This window comes from Monodon monoceros, unplaced genomic scaffold, assembly GCF_005190385.1.
Source record: "Monodon monoceros isolate NGI ecotype Baffin Bay Population unplaced genomic scaffold, NGI_Narwhal_1 Super_Scaffold_16, whole genome shotgun sequence".
Lineage (NCBI taxonomy): Eukaryota > Metazoa > Chordata > Mammalia > Artiodactyla > Monodontidae > Monodon > Monodon monoceros.
The window spans coordinates 94081241-94107974 of NW_021703772.1; the positions used below are offsets into that span (position 1 = coordinate 94081241).

The following is a 26734-nucleotide window of genomic DNA, read 5'->3' on the forward strand; positions in this document are numbered from 1 at the left end:
TTGGCCTACATCTTAAATACTACCTGAATTGGGATGGGCATAGCCCAATGGGGAAGTAGAAAGAGTCCTAGTATTTGGAAGCCCTCTAATTTTTTAGAGAAACGAGACTCTCACCTAAAGTTAAAGGAAGCTAATTCACCAGGAAGAACCAAAAATAGAAGTAGATGAATAGGCAGGTGTAGAACACTGAAAAATAATGCTTCAAAATGACATTTCTGCCATTTTAATAAAACTCAAGGCTAGAACAAAATAGCATTCAATTATCAATTATAGACAATAAAAAGCATTAAAACTTAACTTAAAAGTTTCACTTACCTCTTACTAACTGGGTACATTTCACCACATCTGTGTGTGGGTGTTCAATGGTGATCTCAAAACCTGAAATGAAAAGCACTTTTTTTCCCAGTCATTTACCACTATAATACTTGCCTGAGAAATGCCACTCATAACCATAAACGTATATTTTTCATTATTAAAAAAACTCAAACACAAAGTTTCCCATCACTGACATGTTTATTATACCCCCAATCATAATAAATAATATCTTCTTAAAAATAGTGTTCCAATTATGAAAACTGACAAAGTTATTTAGAGATAAGTAATATGTATTCAAAATTCTCAATTACAATTAGTTTGAGACTATCCTCAAGTTAAAAACAAACTAAAAAAAAAAAAAAAACAAACTAAAATCATGACAAATACATTAAGCTTGCCCCACAGTTTAAGGAGGGCATTCAACTACGTAACGTATTTCTTAAATATATTCCAACTCTTTCAGAAGATGTGAAAAGAACATTTTTCATAAATACAACCTTTGGGCCACAGTGGGAGAAATGACCTTTTAAATATGGTCCTCTTATTTTCTCACTGTACCTTAGATCAGTGGGTTTCAGTTAGCTTATAACTACATTTCATTACTAATAAAAATAAAATTGTTAAGGCGAGTGAACCTTATAGGCCTCAAGATTAAATCACTGTTTCTAAAACCAAAGACAACATATTGAAAAGCTATCATGTCCAGTCAACCCTTTAGGTAGGGCAGGGTTTTTCCGTTTCCTTTTTTTTTTTAAAGTGGAGGTCGTTGTATGGTGCCTTCAGCAGTAGTAAAGGAATAACATCCTAATAAACAGATTATCTGGATTTATAAAGTTATTGTGTGGTCTCTTCACATTTCTACTGTTATTAAACCTGCAAAATCGCACTTTAACAAGAGCCATAGTTATATCTTGTAAATTCTAATGCTCCCCTTAAAATAATGCTATTCATTCTCTGTGTTTAAGAATCTGTCGTCAACAATATGAATACGATACATTGATTTCATATGATAAAATAACTATTTTAAAATGTTATTTTCCTTCAACTTTCATTATTTGTAAAATTTCATATTTATATAATAAAATGGTAACATGCTAAATAGATTTGGAGGGAATAAAAATATTCTCACTTTTATTTTTATATATTTATATTATAAAAACTTTCAACAAGTTATATGTGTTTCAAACAATCTACTTTTGTAATAAAAAGAATCTGTCATGATGGAAAGCTATGATTATTAGACTTCTATTCAACATTTGCGAACAGAGTATAAATAAGATAAAAATAACTACCATAATAAATAATGATTATTTATGAAACACTATGTGGCAATTTTTAAAAAAAACAATCTTTCGGGCTTCCGTGGTGGCACAGTGGTTGAGAGTCCGCCTGCCAATGCAGGGGACATGGGTTTGTGTCCCGGTCCGGGAAGATCCCACATGCCGCGGAGTGGCTGGGCCCGTGAGCCATGGCCGCTGAGCCTGTGCGTCCGGAGCCTGTGCTCCGCAACGGGAGAGGCCACAACAGTGAGAGGCCTGCATACAGCAAAAAAAAAAAAACAAAAAACCACAACAATCTTTCATCCTCAAAGTCACAATGTTATAGCTACATTATTATTCCACCTTGCACATACAGGATGGAGGTACGAAAGGTAAAGGAACTCTGACCAAGTTTAGAAAGTAAAGAGGCTTACACATTTAAGCGCAGATCTCCATAAAGCCTATGTTCTTCCCACTACACCCTGCTAGGTTCTTCCAGAAGTAATATATGACTGTACACAGTCAAAACCTGCTTAGGGCTCAATTTCCTCATGAGTAAAGTAAAAGATTAGAATAAACAATTTTTACAGATACTTAAGTTGCACAAACCTTGCAGACAATATAACTTTTAGACAAGGACAATCAACAGTTAAATAAACTACTATGTCACATTTAAAATGATGTGATAGGGACTTCTCTGGTGGCACAGCAGATAAGACTCCATGCTCCCAATGCAGGGGGCCTGGGTTCCATCCCTGGTCAGGGAACTAGATCCCACATGCATGCTGCAACTAAGAGTTCGCATGCCACAACTAAGGAGCCCACATGCCGCAACTAAGGAGCCTGCTTGCCTCAACTAAGGAGCCCACCTGCCCCAACTAAGACCCAGTGCAACCAAATAAATATTTAAAAAAATACAATAAAATGATGTGATAAATTCATAAGCTCTAGTACAGCAGGACTGCCATGTATGTTTATACATATTACAGTCATACACCACAGCCCTAAAGGACCATTTTATTCCCCAATGCAAATCCAAAATGAAGCACAGTGTCTCAACTATCTGAAAATATAAGAAATCAGACTGAAGGCTATGTTTGCCATTCAATTAAATGCTAAACAAAATTAAAATTTAAAAAATGGCTTCCTTAGAACCAGGCAATACTATTCTGGCACCAAACTTTATTTTCAAATGAAACTTTCTTCAATGATAAAATTACTCCAGAAATCTTTTCCTTTATTTAGAATACTGCACTGAAGAACACACACACACAAATAATACCTGACATAAGTACATACCTAGGGTTTGTAGCATTATGGTTTCAAGTAAAACCAGTTCTTGAGTCTGCTGAAGGTAAGCCTGCCAGGTAAAAATAATAATATTAAAATGCTTAATAAACATAACACTACTAGACTATGGGACTGTTAAATCTCATGAGTATTATAGATTCATTACAAACTACTACAAGGTAGTTTGGAAATATGAAGAAAATAAAACTGAGGGTGATAGAGAAAACCTATTTTCTGTGATAATTCTAAATTCAATTACTTCTAATACAGGAAACTCTAAATTCAATTACTTCTAATACAGGAAATGTAAACAAAGCAAAGCAAAGCAAAACAAAACAAAACAAACACCAATCTAAAAATAATAATATGAAAGGGGGTAGGTTAATTGAAAAAAGACATCTCCAGTCTGTAACGTAAAACTTTACCTAGGCATTGGTGCTTCAAGACTCATTAAGGACAGGAAGCGCCAACCCAAGTAAGATTAAATTCGAACTGGCCTTTAAAGAAAAGGATTTATCAACTCACTCTAGGATATTTCATGTAGTAATTCCTTGACTGTCACAGTAGGTCAGTGCGTTATTTTTTAGAATTAAATTCCTCTCTTCAGAAAAGACAAAATAAAACAATCCCTCAAACCCCTAGATTAAAAGAAAAAATTTTAGCTATAAAATACCAAAACAATGTACCATACACCTGTGGGGACAAAAACAGACGATCTTCTCCCTCAACTTCAATAAATCATTGCCCTAATGTAATTACTCGGGGAATAAAAGGTATGAAAACTTTCCTGCCATCTCATTCTTATATCATGACAATTGACTAAGGTGATAAGAAAACTATATTATATATAAATATTCATTTCTAAGGACATATTGCTAAACTTAGAGTGAAAGCACCTTTATTTATGCCCATTTTGAGATCACTGAGCTGAATTTTAAAACACAGATTTTTCTATTATTTGAACAATACCCTAAGCATTCACAAGAAATAATTCTGAATTTGTAAAGTTAATAGAAACTATAAGAAGTAACTTTAAATAATCATACATTCTCTATTATTGAATAGCTACATTAATATTTTAGTCCCTAAAAGCCAACATGTAGGATAAAACCTGTCATTATAAAATCAGATATATTTCATTTGGACCTTAAACTTGATCCAAATCAAACTGAATTAATACAGTCTGGTAGTCATTCAGTAGTTAACAGTTCCTGATAAAGCAACTCACTTACATAGGAGTGCTAGAAAAAGGATTTCAAAGGCCCAGAAGGCTAGCTTCTGTTTTAAGATGTCAGAACATTTAAAAATGTTTTCAAACAAGGTCTATTGAAACACTGGTGATGAACAAGCTGCCTGTAAACCAGTATTACGCTTTAGGAAAACAAAAATAATTTCAAAATGACACTCATGAAAGCATGGTAAAATAAATCTTTATGTGTCAGAGAATAGTAGTAGCATACACGCATTAATAAAGGAACACTTCCATAAAAAGAGTAATTACTGGTCTAGAGATAAATCCAGAGGTTTTTCTATTCCCTTACTTGCCGACAATTTAAGAGAATTATATATCTCTGGTCTTAAATACACCCAAACTATGAAGGTGATATGATATACCCTCTACATATATCACAGGTTTGCTGTGAGGATAAACAAAATGTGAAACACTTAAAAAGTACCTTTGAATCAAAGCTTTACATGACGCAGAATGACAATGAAATTCATGAACATTAACATGAAATATGTTTCTGTCAGATCACTTCCTGGTATTACATTCCTAAGTCGTAATAGTAATAAGCAGCATTGGAAGGCAACACTAATCGAATTGTATTTTTATTAAATCTAAATAATGAAAAGGTTTCAAAACCCAAAACACCCAATTTTTACATACATCACATTTAGTATCCAGCAGTGGCTCTAGGGGATGAAGACAAGCATGTGCTACTTTGATAACATGTTCAAGTTTTCGAGCCTGTTCTTCTACTTTTGCAGCCAAAAATAATGCAGTAGGTGATATTATCTGTGGAAAAGATAAAATTTGGTGATTTAAAAACAAATAAATTTTGGAAACACTTTCTACTTTCTAAGGGAGGGGGCATGCAAAAAAGGAATGCCATATTAATAGTATGAACTGAAGCTGGGCTATGACGAGATTAAATTTTTAAAAAGTTATTCATTAGATAGAACTAGTTACCTCAGTCTATAAAATCTGTTTTACTTGTTTTGCAAGTAGAATTCTAAAAGGAAAAAGACTTACACTTTAGCTAAAAGAGAGTTTAAATAATATTAACGCACATTGTGGAGGTAAAGGAAAAAACTCAAGCAAAATAATGAAGCCAAAGCTTTAAAAAAAAAAAAAGAAAGAAAGAAAGGAAAAAGAAAAAAAAGAAAAGTGGGTAAAGTATACCCAGATTTTCCCTCTTCTGAGGCAGTCACCACTTACTAGGATTCTTTTATTCAATGCTTCATTTTGTGGCTAAGAGCTATACAATCTTGCTTAAGAGAGAAAAAGAACAAGAATCTACAAGGCAAAATAAGAGGGTTCTGAACATGAAACTGCTCCCTAATATCTCTATTACTTCAATATAGCAATATTAAAAGTAGCTAAAAAACCAGGGAATATAAACATGTAAGACAAACCAATAGAGTAGAAACCTTTCTAACTGGAGATGAAAAAAATTAACTTTTTTTTTTTTTTTTAGCTTTAGTAAGTTATGTTCTTGGGATAGAAGCGTAAGAACATTGCACTATAAAGATACTGACTAAGAGAACACCAATTTTGAGCAAATATTTATCCAAAAACTTAGTAGTAAACCAAATAATTGCTGACTCAGAAAACTGGCATAATTTAAGTTCAAATAACATTCTAGGAATATATACAAAAAATGTGTCATGAAAAGATAATTTCTAAACGTCAAGATTCAGGTACATTATTTTTTCAAGAGATGAATATCTGAGTCTAACTGCATCTGAGGGGTTATCAATCACTATAGAGAAACAATGCCAAAAGAAGGAGGGGAGGAGAGAGGGGGGCATAAATCAAGCTACATGATTTGGGTAGTTAACATAAGGAGAAAATTTTATACAGGGAAGATGGATCTTTCTTCTGATAGCTTTTAAGACAACTTATAAATATCATTCTTGAGATATAAAATTTAATCACTGGATTTTGGATCTGAAAGGGGCCTTCTCTAGTCCAACTGCATTTGCAGATGAGTCAATGGAGTAAAAATGACTTCACGAAGTTCTCTTCCTGTGTATAAATCTTTAAAACATACCTAAAATTAAGTGAGTTTGGCTACAAACAACCAGCAATAATGTTACCTTAAATAGACTGAATAATTCCATCTTGGACTTTCAATTTATTTCAGTCTCTTAAAATTACAACAGGAAATGGTTTAAAAAACTGAGAATGCTCAGAAAAGCAACTTATTCTTAGTTTTCATAGATACAGACTAAACTGTTATTCTTTACAACAGATTTAATTAAGCAATACCAAAATTAGTCAATATTCTTGAGATACCAGTTATATGGCAGTCATCCAGGGCAGGGGGGTCCCTGAGATGTAGAAAGTGTAAGATAACTGAGAGTGGACAATTATGTTCTATCTGTTCTGTCATTCTGTCTACATACTGAAAATTTCTTACCACTGCTACCTAGTCTGTTTGATTAATTCCTTTTCTATTTAACAGCTTGCCTCAAAAGATCACACCCACCCAAGGTAAAATTCCCGAGTAAGAGTGAATTGCTCTTCTTTATTCAATAGCAAATGGTGTATTCCTCTATCATTGTACTTACACTGTACTCTAACTTGGGGTTTATTAATTTTGTCTGCCCTACCAGTCTAGAAGCAGCTTGAACACAGAGACTAAATTATTCATTCGTTATCCAGCATTGTGAGCTGCTGTTCAAAATGCTTGCTTAATGAATGACATGTGGATAATCCACATATTAATATAAAGGCACCAATATTAAGTTCAGAGTATTCCAAATGTCAAAACAAAAAATCTAAGAGCCAATGCCAAGGTAAGAAATGCAAGAAACACTCAATAAAATGAAGATACTCTCAGTTTCCCACAATCTCTCATTTATTATCTCGTTCATGTCTAAGAGGGAAATGGCTAAGTCAACCTTCAAATGCTAGAACTCTTTGTCAAACAGTGAAGCAATACAGGCTCAAATGAAAAGTCAAATTAGACTGAACTTAATATTTAAACTGTCTTCCTAACACCAGATAATCCAGAATTTCTCTTACTTGCCTAAAGGGCACTTCTAAAAGTCTCCAATGAGTTTTTCTTGGTAAAATCTCTTAGGACTCCCAGTCACAGCTCCATCCTCTTCAGACTTTTTGTAAACCTCAATATCAAGAAGCACTTTCAAACCACATAGCTCTTCTCCTTAGAAGACAGTCTCAATGGACACAAAATATGCATGCTAGTGAATGATTCTAAAATTCTACAAAAAAGTTTTAAAAATTAAGTATTCAAGGAGCTAAGCAATGATCTTCAGGATAGGTTCCTGGTTTATTTACCCACACTCCTCACAGAAGTCTTTCTGTTCTCCCTCTAAATAGGGCTCAATTCTCATCCTCCTCCAGTGCAACTAATACCCAACACTCTTCCAAAGTTCCTGGTGAAATCCACTACCTCCATTCACATTTCCTCCTCTACTGCCTGCAAACATCTTACTCCATCAGGGCTGTAAAAACAAAACAAAACAAAACACCTTTTTAGATACTTTGTGAATATCCATGCGAGGCTTTAATTTTAAGGATGACTAAGGAAGGTAATCAAACTAGGTACCACTGCTTTTTGTATGAAAAGCTGACTTTGTTGTTTAGCTTATTAAAACAAAAATAACTCAAAAACCTTTAAGTAACGACAATACTTCTAGTTGGTCGGTGGCTTTTAAAGGTGAGCATACTTCTGAAGACAACAAACATTCATTAGCAAACTTGGTTCAAAGTAAAAGAATTCACACCAATATTGGAGTAGACATCTGGTTGGTTCAAATGACCAATTACAAACTGAGATTCAGTTCACTGGGGACAGGGACCATGCACTATTCATCTTTTGTGTTCTGGTACTGAGTTTAATAAACTTTCTCAAGTTACTGTAACTAAAGAGAAGAAAAACTGATCTTTAAATAGTGTCCACAGTTTGTCACTCTAGCAGATGTACAACTATTTCAAGGGTATATTACATTCTCAAAACAAGACAAATTTCTACAGAAATATACCATACAAATGATGGAGAGGGGGAGGTAGAGGTGATGAAGCCAGCTGTAGCACAGTAGTCAGACTGCCTCAGTGGAATCCTGGCTCTGTTATCTGACTAGCCTAGGCAAATTACTTATTCTCTTTGTGGCTCAGTTTCCGCATCTGTAAAATGGGAGAAATAGTATCTGCTTATTAAGTTGTGGTAAGGATTAAATGAATCAATATATGTAAAGCACTTAGAATAGTGCCCCACTGTAATATGACTCAAATATTATTATTACTATGCTGCAAAATGAAACAACAGTTGTGTATTTTTAGGGTTGATCTTAAATTTAAAAAGTGATTTAACATGCTCATCAAAATTCCCTTCTTTCTCGCTCACCTTCTTTCTTCCACGGTTAAACTCAATTCTTTAAAGGGTTCATTGTAGTCCTAACTAATAAGCAGATTGAAACACTGAAATGATGACACCTGACTTTACTTCAATGATTACACTTGTACTCCTCTCTTCCCTTCTCCCTCCAGCTGTTTTTACATTCTTCTCTTATTCTATTCCTTTGTATGTTTCCATTCCTACCTCTTGATCTGACTCCCTTCCTTCTCCATCTTTCTCCTCCTGCCCATTCCTGGCCGCTGTCTCCCCCTTCTGCTCATGATGCCCTCACTGCTGACATTCTTCACTCTCCATTGCTGCCTTCAACCTTGATAGTTGGAGGCAAGGTCAGTTTGCAATAACAAAAAGCTTGGGTGATTTCTAAGTCACTGAAAATGGCTACATCAAAATCAGTTTCAAATAAATCATTCTGGTCTTTATTCTTTTAGTAGCTAATTTTCTGCATACACTTTGTGTATACATTTTAAGAACTAGCCATAGCTGTTTTATTACTCTTCAACTTTAAATCTGCTAATGCAAAAAAGCCCTAACAGAAGCAAAGACCTCCAAGTCTGCTTTCTATTTGCTAATACATCATCAACAAGCTTTTTCTAATCTTTTCTTAGGTTTCATCTTTAGGTCTTACAGGCTGGTGAGGCCATTTCTGCCTTGTCCCTTAACTGCCCCAACACTTCCTGTCCTCTAAGAATAGGAGTAACTATTTTCTGTGCCTTGAAGACGCTTCATTAATAAATATCCAGCTAGTTCTAGATACCACAGTCTGAATCTGGAACTCACTTGCCTATGGCTATAGTTACGGAAAAGTGGTAATGGTTTAACTTCAGCAAAGACTCACAGAAAGAGGATCCCAGAACAGGAAAAGTAAAGTAAAAACTTAGATATGAAGAAAAACAGCCCCCCAACAAAGAAGAAAACGAAATAGGTCAAAATGTCTGTTTGTTACTAAGAAAGATCACCAAGCTTCAACAAATTAAACCAAAATTCCAGTACAATGTTAAAAAGGGGTTTAAACCCTTAATTTTACTGCACTGAAAAGACTGGCATTTCAGTGTTACAGAAAATGTCATTAACTCACTCTGGCATTTTAGCTGTTTTCCTACCCATATAATTATGTGTGAGTGTAATACTGTCAACGTAAGAAATTTTATGTTGAGAATTTAAACAAATCTTCAGGTTGGATGTTATTTGGAACATCTAGTTACATTTTAAAAAGAGCTGGCTTAATAAAGACTGAAAAAATACTAGTATTCAGTATTGCTGAAAAATAGTACTGATGAAGAGAACAGGGCTTGATTTCCAAAGTAATTACATTATATTTAAATACATTTAATATGCTTAACACAATTTGGCATTTTAAAATTTATTTACTGAGGAGTACCTCATCATTATGAATTTGTTACAAAAATGAAAAAAATCAATTTATAGTTTAAAACACCCTTAGCATTTCAAATGTTGGTGTTCAACTCTCCCTTACATATTCAGCTCCTACCAGCCCAAAATAAACAATCATAGTACTGTGAAATAAGAACATTAACGTTGCATATGTATTCTATCATACCACATAAACCTTAAAAAAACCACTTTTCTTCAGATGGCTAAACAAACAAAAACTAATATTATAGAAGAATTAATACTGTGAAGATGGCCTGATTCTCCAAATTGATCTACAGATTCACACAATCCCTGTCAAATCCCAGCTTCTTTTTTGCAGAAACTGACCAGCTGATCCTAAAATTCATATGGAAATGCAAGGGACAGAGAATAACCAAAACAACCTTGAAAAAGAAGAACAAAGTTGGAAAGACTCATACTTCCTGAATTCAAAACTTACAAGCTACAGTAATCAAGACTATGTGGTACTGCATAAAGACATATAGGTTGTGGAATAGAACAAAGAGTTCAGAAATAAACATTATATTTATGGTCAACTGATTTTTCAACAAGAGTGTCAAGATAGTTCAATAAACAGTCTTTTCACCTAATAGTGCTGGGACAACCATATAATCACATGCAAAAAAATGAAGTCCATCCCTCCCTCTTTAACACCACAAACCAAAAGTAACTGAAAATGGATCACAGGACAAAATGTAAGAGCTAAAGCTATTTTAAAAAACTCCTATAAGAATACAGCAATAAATCTTCATAACTTTGGATCAGGCAATGCTTTCTTAGATATACCAAAGCACAAGTGACAAAAGAAAAATATTAATAAATTGGATACATGTGCTACAAATGACACCATCAAGAATGTGAAAAAGACAAGCAATGGAATGGAAGAAAATACTCCCAAATTATTTTTCTGATAAGCGATTATTACCCAGAATATATAAAGACGTCCTACAACTTAGATTTTTTTTCAATAAATACATACTACAGTGCCTTAGCAACTGCAGTGGGTTGAATCCACAGATGTAGAACCTTGTATACAGACGGCAGGGCAACGGTAAAGTTCTATGCATATTTCCTAGTGTGTGGGGGTGGGGTCCCTAAACCCTGTACTGTTCAAGGCTTAAGCATATACAAATAGCCAACACACACATGAAAAGATGCTCTAGACCATTAGTCACTACGGAAATGCAAATCAAAACCACGAGATACTACTGTACACTCACTAGGATAACCATAATTTTGAAAAAAGCCAGTTTAAGTGTTGGCAAAGATGTGGAGAAAGTGGAACCATTTAACGTTGTTTATGGCAAGGTAAAATGGTATGAATACTCTGGAAAACCATTTGGCAGTTTCACAAAATGTCTTTAAAAAGGCTATCCAAGGGACTTCCCTGGTAGTTCAGTGGGTAAGACTCCTCACTCACAATGCAGGGGGCCCGGGTTCAATCCCTAGTCAGGGAACTAGATCCCGCATGCATGTTGCAACTGAGTGTCCACATGCAAAAACTAAGAAGTCCACATGCCTCAACTAAAAGATCCCTCACGCCACAAGGAAGATCCCATGTGCCACAACTAAGACCCGGTGCCGCCAAAATAAATAAATAAATAAAATATTAAAAAAAAAAGCTACCTAAGATTATTGAGGTCTAGCTTTACCATACAATCTAGCAATTCCACTCCCAGGCATATACTCAAGAGAAAACAAAACCTTAACTCCACACAAAACCTTGCACACGAATGTTCACACCAGCATTATTCACAATAGCAAAAAATTTGAAACAACCTAGATGTCCACAAACTGATAAATGGACGAATAAAATGAGATATCCACACAATGAATGGAATATTACTCAGCAGTAAAAAGGAATGAAGTGCTAATATATGCTACACCATGGGCGAATCTTGGAAACATTATGCTAAGTGTAATACCACATATTGCATAATTCCATTTATATGCAATGTCCAGAATAGGCAAATCTACAGAGACAGAATGGTTGTCCAGGATTGGGAGGGGGGAGAAAAATCAGCGAACTGCTAATAGGCATGAGGTTTCTTTTTGGGGTGATGAAAGTACTATACACTTAGATTGTGATAATGGCTGCATAACTCTATAAATATACCCACTGAATTACACATTCTAAACTGGTGAATTTAAGGTATATTTTCATCACCCGCAAAAGAAACCCTATGCCCATTAGTTCACATCACATCTATTTCCTTAAATATGACATACACGGAGTACTTAACATGCCAGCTTTACAACTAGGACCACAACTTATATTTAAGTATAAAATATTAAGTTAATGCCCCAAAATGCTGTGGGGTGGTAAGGATGTTTCTATCACTTTCCTCATTCCCTAGAATGTGTACACATGTTTATAGTAGAATGTATAGTGATATAGTCTGATTTTCACTTTAAAAAATTACTGTAAACAATTTTATGTACTAAAAATATCTTTGTTATGCCTTCAAAATCAGTTTATAAATTACATAAAGTCAGTCTTCATACAGAGACCTTTGTGTGCCTTGGCTAATGCAAACACTCTTTGCATATTTGTTAACATAAAAATCTGCTCTATTCTATAGACCAGGCTCAGTTTAGAATTACTACATCACCAAATTGTATAAAATACTTTCTTGGTTCTGGGACAAATAAGCTAAAGCCATCAAAGAAGCATATGAACTAACAAGACTGGCAGACACAAGTATGTGTGTGTGCACAAAAAAAAGTATGAATTATATGAATATTTTACAATCATTTAATTTTGAGGGTAAAAAGCTGCTTCATGAAGACTTTATAAAGACTTGTATAAGATATGGTCAATACATTCCATCAGTCAACATATGTAACTAGACATATAGAGCACCATGTTTCAAAATAACCTTAAAGCTTTTTTTAAAAACTTTGAGCTCTTTTCAGAATCAATCTGAAAAAAAATCTAACAAGAATATCACATGCTTTCATATGTTTATCAAACGCTCTCTGATGGATCTTCTGCCTTGCTTACTCAAATCTCCACAGAAAATCAGAGTAACAAGATAGCAAAACCAAGAGCCTATGGATGCTTATAACCAAACCACTTAACAAGGAAATCCCAATATACAAATGGGAGAGGAGAAAACAGGCTACTGTAACCACAATACCTACAGTATCAGCATCTATGCAATAAGGAAAGGGAAGTAATGGGGCATGTGCTGGACTTGATAACAGAAGAAACTCAAAGTAGCCAACAGGCACCCACTGGAAACCATGGCAGGCCAATTTGATAACAGCAGCTAAACCTGCGAAAAATTCTGTCAAGTCCAATTAAGTGGATGAATGCATGAGGCCTAGAATAAGGCTTAAAGGGTTGAAGCTAACTTCTATGAACTTTTGAAACTGATCTCCCAAGGCTCTCTTCCAGGACTCCATATTGAAGAAAAACTTCTGGGAACAAAAAGCAAAATTGGCAGGATAGGTACAAGGCAAAGCAGAGATAAAAATGAGGTAGGGGAACACAGCCAGGAAGCCCCAGAAAGCAACCTGCTACATTTCTGAATATCACACAAAATAACAGTGAAGTTAGAAAAGCTCCTCTGAAACACATCTACTTAAAACTCAGGAAAACTAATCTCTGAAAAAAGTGAGTATCACAAAAAGTATTTAGGTCTTACAAAGATACTATAAGAAAAAAATTAGAAGAGTTGTCCCTAAGCAACAAAAATCACACTACAAAGAACTGCTTAAAAAAAAAGTCAACAAATGGTACTGAGAAAACAATATCCGCATGCAAAAATCAGACCCTTACCTTACACCATATATAAAAATTAGCTCACTATGGACCAAAGACTTAAATGTAAGAACTAAAACTATAAAACTTAGAAGAATACGGGAAATAATTTTGGATTATAATTTTGGATTTGGCAATTCTTTTTTTTTTCCCCGCAGTACGCGGGCCTCTCACTGTTGTGGCCTCTCCTGTTGCAGAGCACAGGCTCCGGACGCACAGGCTCAGCGGCCACGGCTCACGGGCCAAGCCACTCCACGGCATGTGGGATCTTCCCAGACCAGGGCACAAACCCATGTCCCCTGCATCGGCAGGCGGACTCTCAACCACTGCGCCACCAGGGAAGCCCGGCAATGATTTCTTGGATATGACACCAAAAGCACAGGCAACAGGCTTCCCTGGTGCTGATGCAGGGGACATGGGTTCGTGGCCCGGTCTGGGAAGATCCCACATGCCGTGGAGCGGCTGGGCCCGTGAGCCGTGGCCGCTGGGCCTGTGCGTCCGGAGCCTGTGCTCTGCAACAGGAGAGGCCACAACAGTGAGAGGCCCGCGTACTGCGGGGGAAAAAAAAAAGAAAGCACAGGCAACAGAAGAAAAAATTTGGACTTCATCAAAATTAAAACCTTTTGTGCACTAAAATATATATTATATATATATATATATATATACACACATATATATGAAGTTGGCCTACAGAATGGGAGAAAATACTTGCAAATCATGTATATGATAAGGGATCAATATCCAGAGTATATGAAGAACTCATATAACTTAACAACAAAACACTCAACTAAAATATGGACAAAGGACTTGAGTAGACATTTCTCCAAAGAAGATAAATGACCAATAATCACATGAAAAGATGCTCAACACCAGTAGTCATCAGAGAATCTCAAATCAAAACTACAATGAAATACCACTTCACACCTGTTAGGATGGTTATTATCAGAAAACCAGAAGAGTAAGTGTTGGTGGGGCTTCCCTGGTGGCACAGTGGTCAAGAATCCGCCTGCAAATGCAGGGGACTTGGGTTCGAGCCCTGGTCTGGGAAGATCCCACATGCTGCGGAGCAACTAAGCCCGTGCGCCACAACTACTGAGCCTGCACTCTAGAGTCCACATGCCCAGAGCCCGTGCTCTGCAACAAGAGAAGCCACCGCAATGAAGAGGAGCCACTTTCCGCAACCAGAGAAAAGCCTGTGCACAGCAACAAAGACCCAATGCAGCCAAAAACACCAAAAAAAAGAGTGTTGGTGAGGATGTGAAATTGGCATCTGTGTGTATTACTAGTTGGAATATGAGATGGTGCTATTGCTATGGAAAACAGTACGGCAGTTCCTCAAAAAATTAAACCCAGAATTATAATGTGATCCAGTAAATCCATTTCTGGGTATACACCCTGAAATACTGAAAGCAAGGAATTGAGCAATTTGTATATTCATGTTTATAGCAGCTATCCATCTGTCCATTAACAAATTAAAATGGATGAACAACTGTAGTATAAACATACAATGGAATATTACTCAGCTTTAGAAAGAAAGGAAATTCTGACACATGCTACAACAAACATGAATCTTGAAGACATCAGGTAAAGTGGAATAAGGTAGATATAAAAGTTCAAATATTTTAAGATTCCACTTACAGGAGGTACCAAGAATAGTGAAATTCATAGCAAAGTAGAATGGTGGTTGCTGGGGGTGGGGAGAAAGGGGAAATGTGAAGTTTGATTACTAAATAGACTTTCAGTTTGTGAAGATAAAACGTTCTGGATATGGATGGATGGTGGGGATGGGTGCACACAATGTGAATGTACTTAATGTCACTGAACTGTACACTTAAAAATGGTTTAAATGTTACATTTTATGTTATATTTTACCACAATTAAAAACACCAAAAAATTTAACAAACCAACACACCTCCAAACTAACAGACATTAAAAAAATGATTCAGATGGTGAATTTGCACCTATAAGACAGTGGAGGAGTAAGACATGGAGATCACCTTCCTCCCCACAAATACATCAAAACTACATCTACATATGGAGCAAGCTACAGAACACCTACTGAATGCTGGCAGAAGACCTCAGACCTCTCAAAAGGCAAGAAACTCCCCACGTACCTGGGTAGGGCAAAAGAAAAAACAGAGACAAAAGGATAGGGACGGGACCTGCACCAGTGGGAGGGAGCTGTGAAGGAGGAAAGGTTTCCACACACTAGGAAGCCCCTTCGCGGGCAGAGACTGCGGGTGGTGGAGCAGGGAGCTTCGGGGCCACGGAGGAGAGCACAGCAACAGGGGTGCAGAGGGCAAAGCGGAGAGATCCCCGCACAGAGGATCGGTGCTGACCAGCACTCACCAGCCCAAGAGGCTTGTCTGCTCACCCGCCGGGGCGGGCGGGGGCTCGGAGCTGAGGCTCAGGCTTGAGAGGTCAGATCCCAGGGACAGGACTGGAGTTGGCTGCGTGAACACAGCCTGAAGGGGGCTAGTGTGCCACAGCTAGCTGGGAGGGAGTCCGGGAAAAAGTCTGGAGCTGCTGAAGAAGCAAAAGACCACTGTTTCCAGGTGTGCGAGGAGAGGGGATTCAGAGCACCGCCTAAATGAGCTCCAGAGACAGGCATGAGCCATGGCTATCAGCACGGACACCAGAGATGAGCATGAGACCCTAAGGCTGCCGCTGCAGTCACCAAGAAGCCTGTGTGCGAGCACAGGTCACTGTCCACACCGCCCCTCCCGGGAGCCTGTGCAGCCCGCCACTGCCAGGGTCCCGTGATCCAGGGACAACTTCCCTGGGAGAACACACGGTGCGCCTAAGGCGGGTGCAACGTCCTGCTGGCCTCTGCTGCCGCAGGCTCGCCCTGCATCCATACGCCTCCCCACCCCAGGGCCTGAGTGAGCCCCCGAATCAGCCAATCCTTTAACCTTGTCCTGTCTGGGTGGGGAACAGACGCCCTCAGGCAACCTACACGTAAAGGTGGGTCCAAACCCAAAGCTGAACCCCAAGAGCTGTACAACATAGAAGAGAAAGGGAAATTTCTCCAGGCAGCCTCAGAAGCAGCGGATTAAATCTCCACAATCAACTTGATGTACCTGCATCTGTGGAATACCTAAATAGACAACAAATCATCCCAAAATTGAGGTGGTGGACTTTGGGAGCAGCTATAGACTTGGGGTTTGCTTTCTGCATCTAATTTATTTCTGGTTTTATGTTTATCTTAGTTTAGTATTTAGAGCTTATTATGACTGGTAGATTTGCTTACTGATTTGGTTGCTCTCTTCCTTTTTTTATTTTTTATATATATATATTTTTTCCTTTTTCTCTTTTTGTGTGTATGTGTATGCTTCTTTGTGTGATTTCTGTCTGTATAGCTTTGCTTTTGCCATTTGTCCTAGGGTTCTGACTGTCCGTTTTTTGTTTTTGTTTTTTAGTATAGATTTTAGCACTTGTTATCATTGGAAGATCTGTTTTTTTGGTTTGGTTGCACTCTTCTTTCCTTCTTTTTAAAATTACTTTTATTATTTTTAATAATTAATTTTAACACCTTTATTTTATTTATTTCCTTTCTTTCTTTCTTTTTTCTCCCTTTTCTTCTGAGCTGGGTGGCTGACAGGGTCTTGGTGCTCTGGGCAGGTGTCAGGCCTGTGTCTCTGAGGTGGGAGACGCAAGTTCAGGACACTGGTCCACCAGAGACCTCCCGACCCCACATAATATCAAACTGCGAAAGCTCTCCCACAGATCTCCATCTCAAAGCCAAGACCCAGCTCACTCAACGACCAGCAAGCTACAGTTCTGGACACGCTATGCCAAACAACTAGCAACACAGGAACACAAATACACCCATTAGCAGAGAGGCTGCCTAAAATCATAAGGTCACAGACACCCAAAAACACACCACCAGATGCTGTCCTGCCCATCAGAAAGACAAGATCCAACCTCATCCACCAGAACACAGGCACTAGTCCCCTCCACCAGGAAGCCTACACAACCCACTGAACCAACCTTACCCACTGGAAGGAGACACCAAAAACAATGGAAACTACGAACCCGCAGCCTGCGAAATGGAGACCCCAAACACAGCAAGTTAGGCAAAATGAGAAGAAAGAGAAATACACAGTGGATGAAAGAGCAGGGTAAAAACACACCAGACCTAACAAATGAAGAGGAAATAGGCAGTCTACCTGAAAAAGAATTCAGAGTAATGACAGTAAAGATGATCCAAAATCTTGGAAACAGAAGGAAGAAAATACAAGAAATGTTTAATAAGGACCTAGAAGAACTAAAGAGCAAACCAACAGTGATGAACACCACAATAACTGAAGTTAAAAATTCTCTAGAAGGAATCAATAGCAGAATAACTGAGGGAGAAGAACGGATACATGACCTGGAAGATAAAATAGTGGAAATAACTACTGCAAAGCAGAATAAAGAAAAAAGAATGAAAAGAATTGAGGACAATCTCAGAGACCTCTGGAACAACATTAAATGCAACAACATTCAAATTACAGGGATCCCAGAAGAAGAAGAGAAAAAAAAAAGGGACTGAAAAAATATTTGAAGAGATTACAGTTGAAAACTTCCCTAATATGGGAAAGGAAATAGTCAATCAAGTCCAGGAAGCACAAAGAGTCCCATACAGGATAAATCCAAGGAGAAACACGCCAAGACACACATTAATCAAACTATCAAAAATTAAATACAAAGAAAAAATATTAAAAGCAGCAAGGGAAAAATAACATACAAGGGAATCCCCAGAAGGTTAACAGCTCATCTTTCAGCAGAAACTCTGCAAGCCAGAAGGGAGTGGCAGGACATATTTAAAGTGATGAAAGGGAAAAACCTACAACCAGATTACTCTACCCAGAGAGGATCTCATTCAGATTGGATGCAGAAACTAAAACCTTTACAGATAAGCAAAAGCTAAGAGAATTCTGCACCACCAAACCAGCTCTACAACAAATGCTAAAGGAACTTCTCTAAGCAGGAAACACAAGAGGAGGAAAAGACTTACAATAACAAACCCAAAACAATTAAGAGAATGGTAATAGGAACATACATATCAATAACTACCTTAAATATAAATGGATTAAATGCTCCAACCAAAAGACACAGACTGGCTGAATGGATACGAAAACAACACCCATATATATGCTGTCTACAAGAGACCCACTTCAGACCTAGGGACACATGCAGACAGAAAGTGAGGGAATGGAAAAAGATATGCCATGCAAATGGAAATCAAAAGAAAGCTGGAGTAGCAATTCTCAAATCAGACAAAATAGACTCTAAGATAAAGACTATTACAAGAGACAAAGACGCACCCTACATAATGATCAAGGGATCAATCCAAGAAAAAGATATAACAACTGTAAATATTTATGCACCCAACATAGGAGCACCTCAATACATAAGGCAAATGCTAACAGCCATAAAAGGGGAAATCGACAGTAACACAATCATAGTAGGGGACTTTAACACCCCACCTTCACCAATGGACAGATCATCCAAAATGAAAATAAATAAGGAAACAAGCTTTAAATGATACGTTAAACAAGATGGACTTAATTGATATTTATAGGACATTCCATCCAAAAACAGAAGATTACACTTTCTTCTCAAGTGCTCATGAAACACTGTCCAGGATAAATCATATCTTGGGTCACAAACCAAGCCTTGGTAAATGTAAGAAAACTGAAATCATATCAAGTATCTTTTCTAACCACAATGCTATGAGACTAGATATCAATTACAGGAAAATATCTGTAAAAAATACAAATACATGGAGGCTAAACAATACATTACTTAACCAAGAGATCACAGAAGAAATCAAAAAGGAAACCAAAAAATACCTAGAAACGAATGACAATGAAAACACGATGACCCAAAACCTATGGGATGCATCAAAAGCAGTTCTAAGAGGGAAGTTTATAGCAATACAATCCTACCACAAGAAACAAGAAAAATTTCAAATAAACAACCTACACCTAAAGCAATCAGAGAAAGAAGAACAAAAAAACACCAAAGTTAGCAGAAGGAAAGAAATCATAAAGATCAGATCAGAAATAAATGAAAAAGAAATGAAGGAAATGATAGCAAAGATCAGTAAAACTAAAATTAGTAAACCATTAGCCAGACTCATCAAGAAAAAAGGAAGACTCAAATCAACAGAATTAGAAATGAAAACGGAGAAGTAACAACTGACACTGCAGAAATATAAAAGGTCATGAGAGATTACTACAAGCAAGTGTATGCCAATAAAATGGACAAACTGGGAGAAATGGACATTCTTAGAAAAGCACAACCTTCTGAGACTGAACCAGGAAGAAACAGAAAATATAAACAGACCGATCGCAAGCACTGAAATTGAAACTGTGATTAAAAATCTTCCAACAAACAAAAGCCCAGGACCAGATGGCTTCACAGGTGAATTCAAACATTTAGAGAAGAGCTAACACCTATCCTTCTTAAACTCTTCCAAAACATACCAGAGGGAGGAACACTCCCAAACTCATTCTACAAGGCCACCATCACCCTGACACCAAAAGCAGACAGACAAAGATGTCACAAAGAAAGAAAACTACAGGCCAGTATCACTGATGAACATAGATGCAAAAATCCTCAACAAAATACTAGCACACAGAATCCAACAGCACATTAAACGGATCATACACCATGATCAAGTGGGGTTCATTCCAGGAATGCAAGGATTCTTCAATATTTTCAATATATGCAAATCAATCAACGTGATACACCATATTAACAAACTGAAGGAGAAAAACCATATGATCATCTCAATAGACGCAGAAAAAGCTTTCGACAAAATTCAACACCCATGTATGATAAAAACCCTCCAGAAAGTAGGCATAGAGGGAACTTACCTCAACATAATAAAGGCCATATATGACAAACCCACAGCCAACATCGTTCTCAATGGTGAAAAACTGAAATCACTTCCACGAAGATCAGGAACAAGACAACGTTGCCCACTCTCACCACTCTTATTCAACATTATTTTGGAAGTTTTAGCCATAGCAATCAGAGAAGAAAAAGAAATAAAAGGAATCCAAATTGGAAAAGAAGAAGTAAAACTGTCACTGTTTGCAGATGACATGATACTATACATAGAGAATCCTAAAAATGCTACCAGAAAACTACTAGAGCTAATCAATGAATTTGTAAAGTAGCAGGATACAAAATTAAAGCACAGAAATCTTTTGCATTCCTATACATTAATGATGAAAAATCTGAAAGAGAAATTAAAGGAACACTCCCATTTACCACTGCAACAAAAAAAATAAAATACCTAGGAATAAACCTACTTAAGGAGACAAAAGACCTGTATGCAGAAAACTATATAAGACACTGATGAAAGAAAGTAAAGATGACACAAACAGATGGAGAGATGTATTGTGCTCATGGATTGGAACAATTAACATTGTTAAAAAGACCATACTACTCAAGGCAATCTACAGATTCAGTGCAATCCCTATCAAACTACCAATGGCATTTTTCACAGCACTAGAACAAAAAACTTCACTATTTATAGGGAAACACAAAAGACCCCGAATAGCCAAAGCAATGCTGAGAAAGAAAAATGGAGCTGGAGGAATCAGGCTCCCTGACTTCAGACTATACTACAAAGCTACAGTAATCAAGAAAGTATGGTACTGGCACAAAAACAGAAATATAGATCAACGGAACAAGATAGAAAGCCCAGAGATAAACCCACACACATATGGTCACCTTATCTTTGATAAAGGAGGCTAGAATATTCAATGGAGAAAAGACAGCCTCTTCAGTAAGTGGTGCTGGGAAAACTGGACAGGTACATGTAAAAGTATGAGATTAGATGACTCCCTAACACCATACACAAAAATAAACTCAAAATGGATTAAAGACCTAAATGTAAGGCCGGACACTATCAAACTCTTAGAGGAAAACATAGGCAGAACACTCTATGACATAAATCACAGCAAGATCCTTTTTGACCCACCTCCTAGAGAAATGGAAATAAAAACAAAAATAAACAAATGGGAGCTAATGAACCTTAAAACTTTTGCACAGCAAAGGAAAACAAAAACACGATGAAAAGACAACCCTCAGAATGGGAGAAAATATTTGCAAACAAAGCTACTGACAAAATATACAAGAAGCTCATGCAGCTTAATATCAAAAAAATAAACAACCCGATCCAAAAATGGGCAGAAGACCTAAACAAACATTTCTCCAAAGAAGATATACAGATTGCCAACAAATACATGAAAGGATGCTGAACATCACTAATCATTAGAGAAATGCAAATCAAAACTACCGTGAAGTATCACCTCACACCAGTCAGAATGGTCATCATCAAAAAATCTACAAACACGGGCTTCCCTGTGGCACAGTGGTTGAGAATCTGCCTGCTAATGCAGGGGACACGGGTTCGAGCCCTGGTCTGGGAGGAACCCACATGCCACGGAGCAACTAGGCCCATGAGCCACAACTACTGAGCCTGCGCGTCTGGAGCCTGTGCTCCACAACAAGAGAGGCCCGCGCACCGCGATGAACAGTGGCCCCCGCTTGCCACAACTAGAGAAAGCCCTCGCACAGAAACGAAGACCCAACACAGCAAAAAAAAAAATAATAAATTAATAAACTCCTACCCCCAACATCTTAAAAAAAAAAATCTACAAACAATAAATGCTGGAGACGGTGTGGAGAACAGGGAACCCTCTTGCACTGTTGGTAGGAATGTAAATTGATACAGCCGCTATGGAGAACGGTATGGAGGTTCCTTAAAAAACTAGAACTACCATACGACCCAGTAATCCCACTACTGGGCATATACCCTGAGAAAACCAAAATTCAAAAAGTCATGTACCACAATGTTCATTGCAGCTCTATTTACAATAGCCAGGACATGGAAGCAACCTGTGTGTCCACTGACAGATGAGTGGATAAAGAAAATGTGGCATATATATATACAATGGAATATTACTGAGCCATAGATAGAAACGAAACTGAGTTATCTGTAGTGAGGTGGATGGACCTAGAGTCTTTCATACAGAGTGAAGTAAGTCAGAAAGAGAAAAACAAATACCGTATGCTAACACATATATATGGAATCCCCCACATACAAAAAAAATGGTTCTGAAGAACAAAGGGGCAGGACAGGAATAAAGATGCAGACGTAGAGAATGGACTTGACACGGGGTGGGGGAAGGGTAAGCTGGGATGAAGTGAGAGAGTGGCATGGACATATATACACTACCAGATGTAAAGTAGATAGCTAGTGGGAATCAGCCGCATAGCACAGGGAAATCAGCTAGGTGCTTTGTGTCCACCTGAAGGGGTGGGATAGGGAGGGAGGGAGACGCAAGACGGAGGAAATATGTGGATGTATGTATATGTATAGCTGATTCACTGTTATACAGCAGAAACTAACACAGCATTGTAAAGCAATTATACTCCAATAAAGATGTTGAAAATAAAAGAAAAAAAAGATTCATAACACAAAACCTAAGTAAAAAAGATATGAAATCACACATTCAAAGAGCACATCACACACCTGAGCATATCAACCCAGAACCACCTAGATTTTTAAGGAAAAAAAATCCTTTGACCACTTAGGCAAAAATAAATATAAGAAAGTTAGATCACCACCCAAACTGCCAGCAATGCTTTATACAAGGAAAAAAGAAAAAAGCAATTGTTACATATTTAAGATACTTAAGAAAAGAAAGCACAAGCCAAAAATTTTATATCCAGCAAAACTGACCCTGGATATAAAGGGCACAAACAATTATCAACATCCAAGGATTCAGACAATATTGTTTCCATGATCTTCACGATAACTTTAAACAATCAAAATGACTACAGAGACTTCAACATACGCACTGGTGGTGAACAATACAAATAAAGTTACTTGCAGAACTAAGCTTGAATGAAGATTAAAAGGGAGAGTTTTGTAATGGCTATTTATGATAATGTAGGTACAACTTTTAAAAACCAGGGGTGAGAGGGGAAAGCAAACAAGAACATTTAACTGTTCTCAGTAATTACACTGGTGGTGGTTGTACTGTAATTCTGAGACGTGTTTGTGTAATGTGGGATTAACAAGTGATATTGGGATATTTAAATCCTATCATTCCCACATCCTTCAAAACTAAGATTTTTGGTGTGAAAGAAAGGTCACAGAGATGTAATACAAAAGAGGTTAAAGAAAAGAAAAAAGAAAGAAGTAAAAAATGCTACTGTTGCTTGAATCAGAATGAATTCCTAAGATATCTTAAATATATATATTTAAAATGTATATATATATAAAACAAGTCCACCTATATTTTGTATAGTTCATATATTTACTGTTAAATGAATAACAAACAATATGTTGATGTGTATAGCGAATACATATTTACTGTTCTATGTATTTCCTTGCTCTGTTCATTGAAGATGCCTAAAAACAAGACAAACATAGCAACAATGAGTATCTCCAGGGTCCAGGTTGGTATCTGGTAACACCACTTTCTACTAAAAGAAAAAGCAGGGTTTCTTAAAGAAATGGCCATTTCAGCTGTGGATATAAAACATACAGGATGAACCTGGAATATCTTGCTATAACAGATACTGAGGAAACTATCCCAGACTATATGGGTACAGACAGAGTTACTAGATGGTCCAGCAATTCTACTCCTGGGTATATATTCAATAGAAATCAAAACATCTATCTACACAAAAACATACATAAATGTTCATAGTAGCAATATAACAGCCAAATAGTAGAAACAACCCAAATGTCCACTAACTGATAAATGTATATACAAAATATGGTATAATGGTAGTTCAGCAAGAAAAATAAATGAAGTACTGATACATGCTACAACACAGATGAACCTTGAAAACATTATGTACTAAGTGAAAGAGGCCAGTCACAAAGGACCACTGTGGGATTTCTTCTTGGGGTGATACAGATTTCTAAAATTGACGTACAACTTTGTGAATGTACGCAAAAACCACTGAATCGTACACTTTCAAAGGATGAAATATATGGTATGTAAATCTTATCTCAACAAAGGTGGTAAATACAGGGCAAGAATCAAGTATTTATTCTGCCTTTCCTGTATGAACTTGTACCACCGGATGTCCAAATAGTGATGAATCACAACATTTCACTATACAAATATTCCAATTAATAAATGAAGAAGAAATGACAGAATTAAAGTATCACAATGAATAAAAGGATCTAGGTATTGAATATCGACAGCTGCTAACACCACAAAAAGACAACCAGACATCAGGTGCCTGCTGATTAAAGAATATAACATCACCTGTAGTCCTGCCAAAGGGATCTAACATGAGTCTGATCAAATTTCTGGATCCAACTGGCAATTTGCAGGGAATACAGCAACAAAGGAACATAATAAACTGCACCATGAATATACAGTTAGCAAAACCCAGACAGGTGGCAACTCTACAGGTATAATGTCCTAGGTCCTTCAACAGATAAAATTTAAGTAAAAGAAAGGGATAGAGGGGAAACCTGTACCTTGAGAGATTTAAGAAACCTATCAAATCTTTAATAATGGGAAAGGATAGGACAGTTTTTCTATCCCTTTGTGGAGGGAAGGAAAGGGTTGACATTGGGATGGAGCACATGAAGGCACTTCTGGGGTAGTTAGCAAAGTTCCCTTGTTTGATTTGAGTGGTAGTTACAAAGTTGTTTACCTTATAATAATTCACTCTGCTATATATTTAGTGGTTTTACATGTTTGTGTTTCATTTTATAACAATTAAAAATACCCACTTCCTCAGCACTTCCACTGTTGGGGGGCACGGGTTCGATCCCTGGTCGGGGAACTAAGATCTTGCATGCCACGTGGCATGGCCAAAAAAACTTAACCAACCAACGAAACAAAAAACATAAAAAAACCCACTTCATTTCATATACGCACAGTTACACTACAGCACTAAAGAATACCAAATAGATGAAATAGAACAGGACCCAAAGGATAAGGTCAGAGAATCAAACAGAAGTGAAAGAGTGGAGTTATCTGGGGAATGGTTTATGAAGAGTTGTAACTTCAGCTCAGTCTCACAACCTGACAGGTCAGGATCACATGAAAAGTGAAGGGAAAGCACCACATGGAAAAATAGGGATGCACAATGCGTAAATCCTAAGATTGATGTATGGCTGAAGGAGGAATTGGGGCCTAACTCAAAAGAGGACTTCACTGGATTTCACCCAATGAGAAAAGCAAATCAAAATCTGACAGTATTTTCATTAATCACTTGTATACTCATCTCCTCCTTAGAAATCACTGGCATCAATAATTAGTGTGCCCTATTTCTGAAACACATTAGGAACATTTCTTAAACATATTAGACACAAGCGAGAACTGCAGCATGCGATCAGGCTAGGGATCTAGGTTCAAAATGCGAATCACGTAACGGCTACTTTCTGGACAAGTAACTTAGTAATTGCATCTGTTTCCTCAGGAGGAGAATACTTCAGCTGCCATAAGTAAAACGCCTATTACATAGTGGGATTTTTTAAAAAAAATAAATTTATTTATTTCTTTATTTTTGGCTGCGTTCGGTCTTTGTTGCTGCACATGGGCTTTCTCTAGTTGCAGCGAGTGGGGGCTACTCTTCATTGCAGTGCACGGGCTTCTCACTGCAGTGGCTTCTCTTGTTGCAGAGCATGGGCTCTAGGTGTGTCGGCTTCAGTGGTTGTGGCATGTGGGCTCAGTAGTTGTGACTCGCGGGCTATAGAGTGCAGGCTCAGTAGTTATGGTGCATGGGCTTAGTTGCTCTCCAGCACGTGGTATCTTTCCGGACCAGGGTTTGAACCCATGTCCCCTGCATGGGCAGGTGGATTCTTAACCACTGTGCCACCAGGGAAGCCCTACAGAGTGGGATCTTAATAAATTTTCATCCACACAATTTATAGTTGAAAAGGAATTTAGAAATCATCTAGTCTAATAATCTCAAATTTACAATCCAGGAAACGTGTCAGTACATATCATTTTGAACATAAAAGATACAGAATACGTCCATTATCACAGAAAGTTCTACTGGACAGCCCTACAGTATTTCCCAGTAGCATTAATGGATTTTGAACATAAGATTATTCTTCG

The 26734-nt window shown here is 37.3% G+C and overlaps 1 protein-coding gene across 6 annotated transcripts in view; it reads right to left on the minus strand.

Moving 5' to 3' along the window:
* CCNT2 (cyclin T2) overlaps positions 1–26734 on the minus strand; it is a 50159-nt gene that overhangs the window by 16201 nt on the left and 7224 nt on the right. For 4 of the 6 annotated variants that reach the window (XR_003793891.1, XM_029224979.1, XM_029224985.1 and 1 more), the window contains 3 exons: positions 4753–4881; positions 2874–2934; positions 316–378 (listed from right to left, as the gene is read on the minus strand). Coding sequence is in view for 5 of the 6 variants with exons in the window: in XM_029224979.1 (XP_029080812.1) it covers positions 316–378; positions 2874–2934; positions 4753–4881 (253 nt within the window). In the remaining variant the exon portion in view is untranslated. Of the gene's footprint in view, positions 1–315; positions 379–2873; positions 2935–4752; positions 4882–7116; positions 7769–26734 lie in introns of those variants that run through there. The other 2 variants (XM_029224982.1, XM_029224981.1) reach the window with 2 other exon arrangements.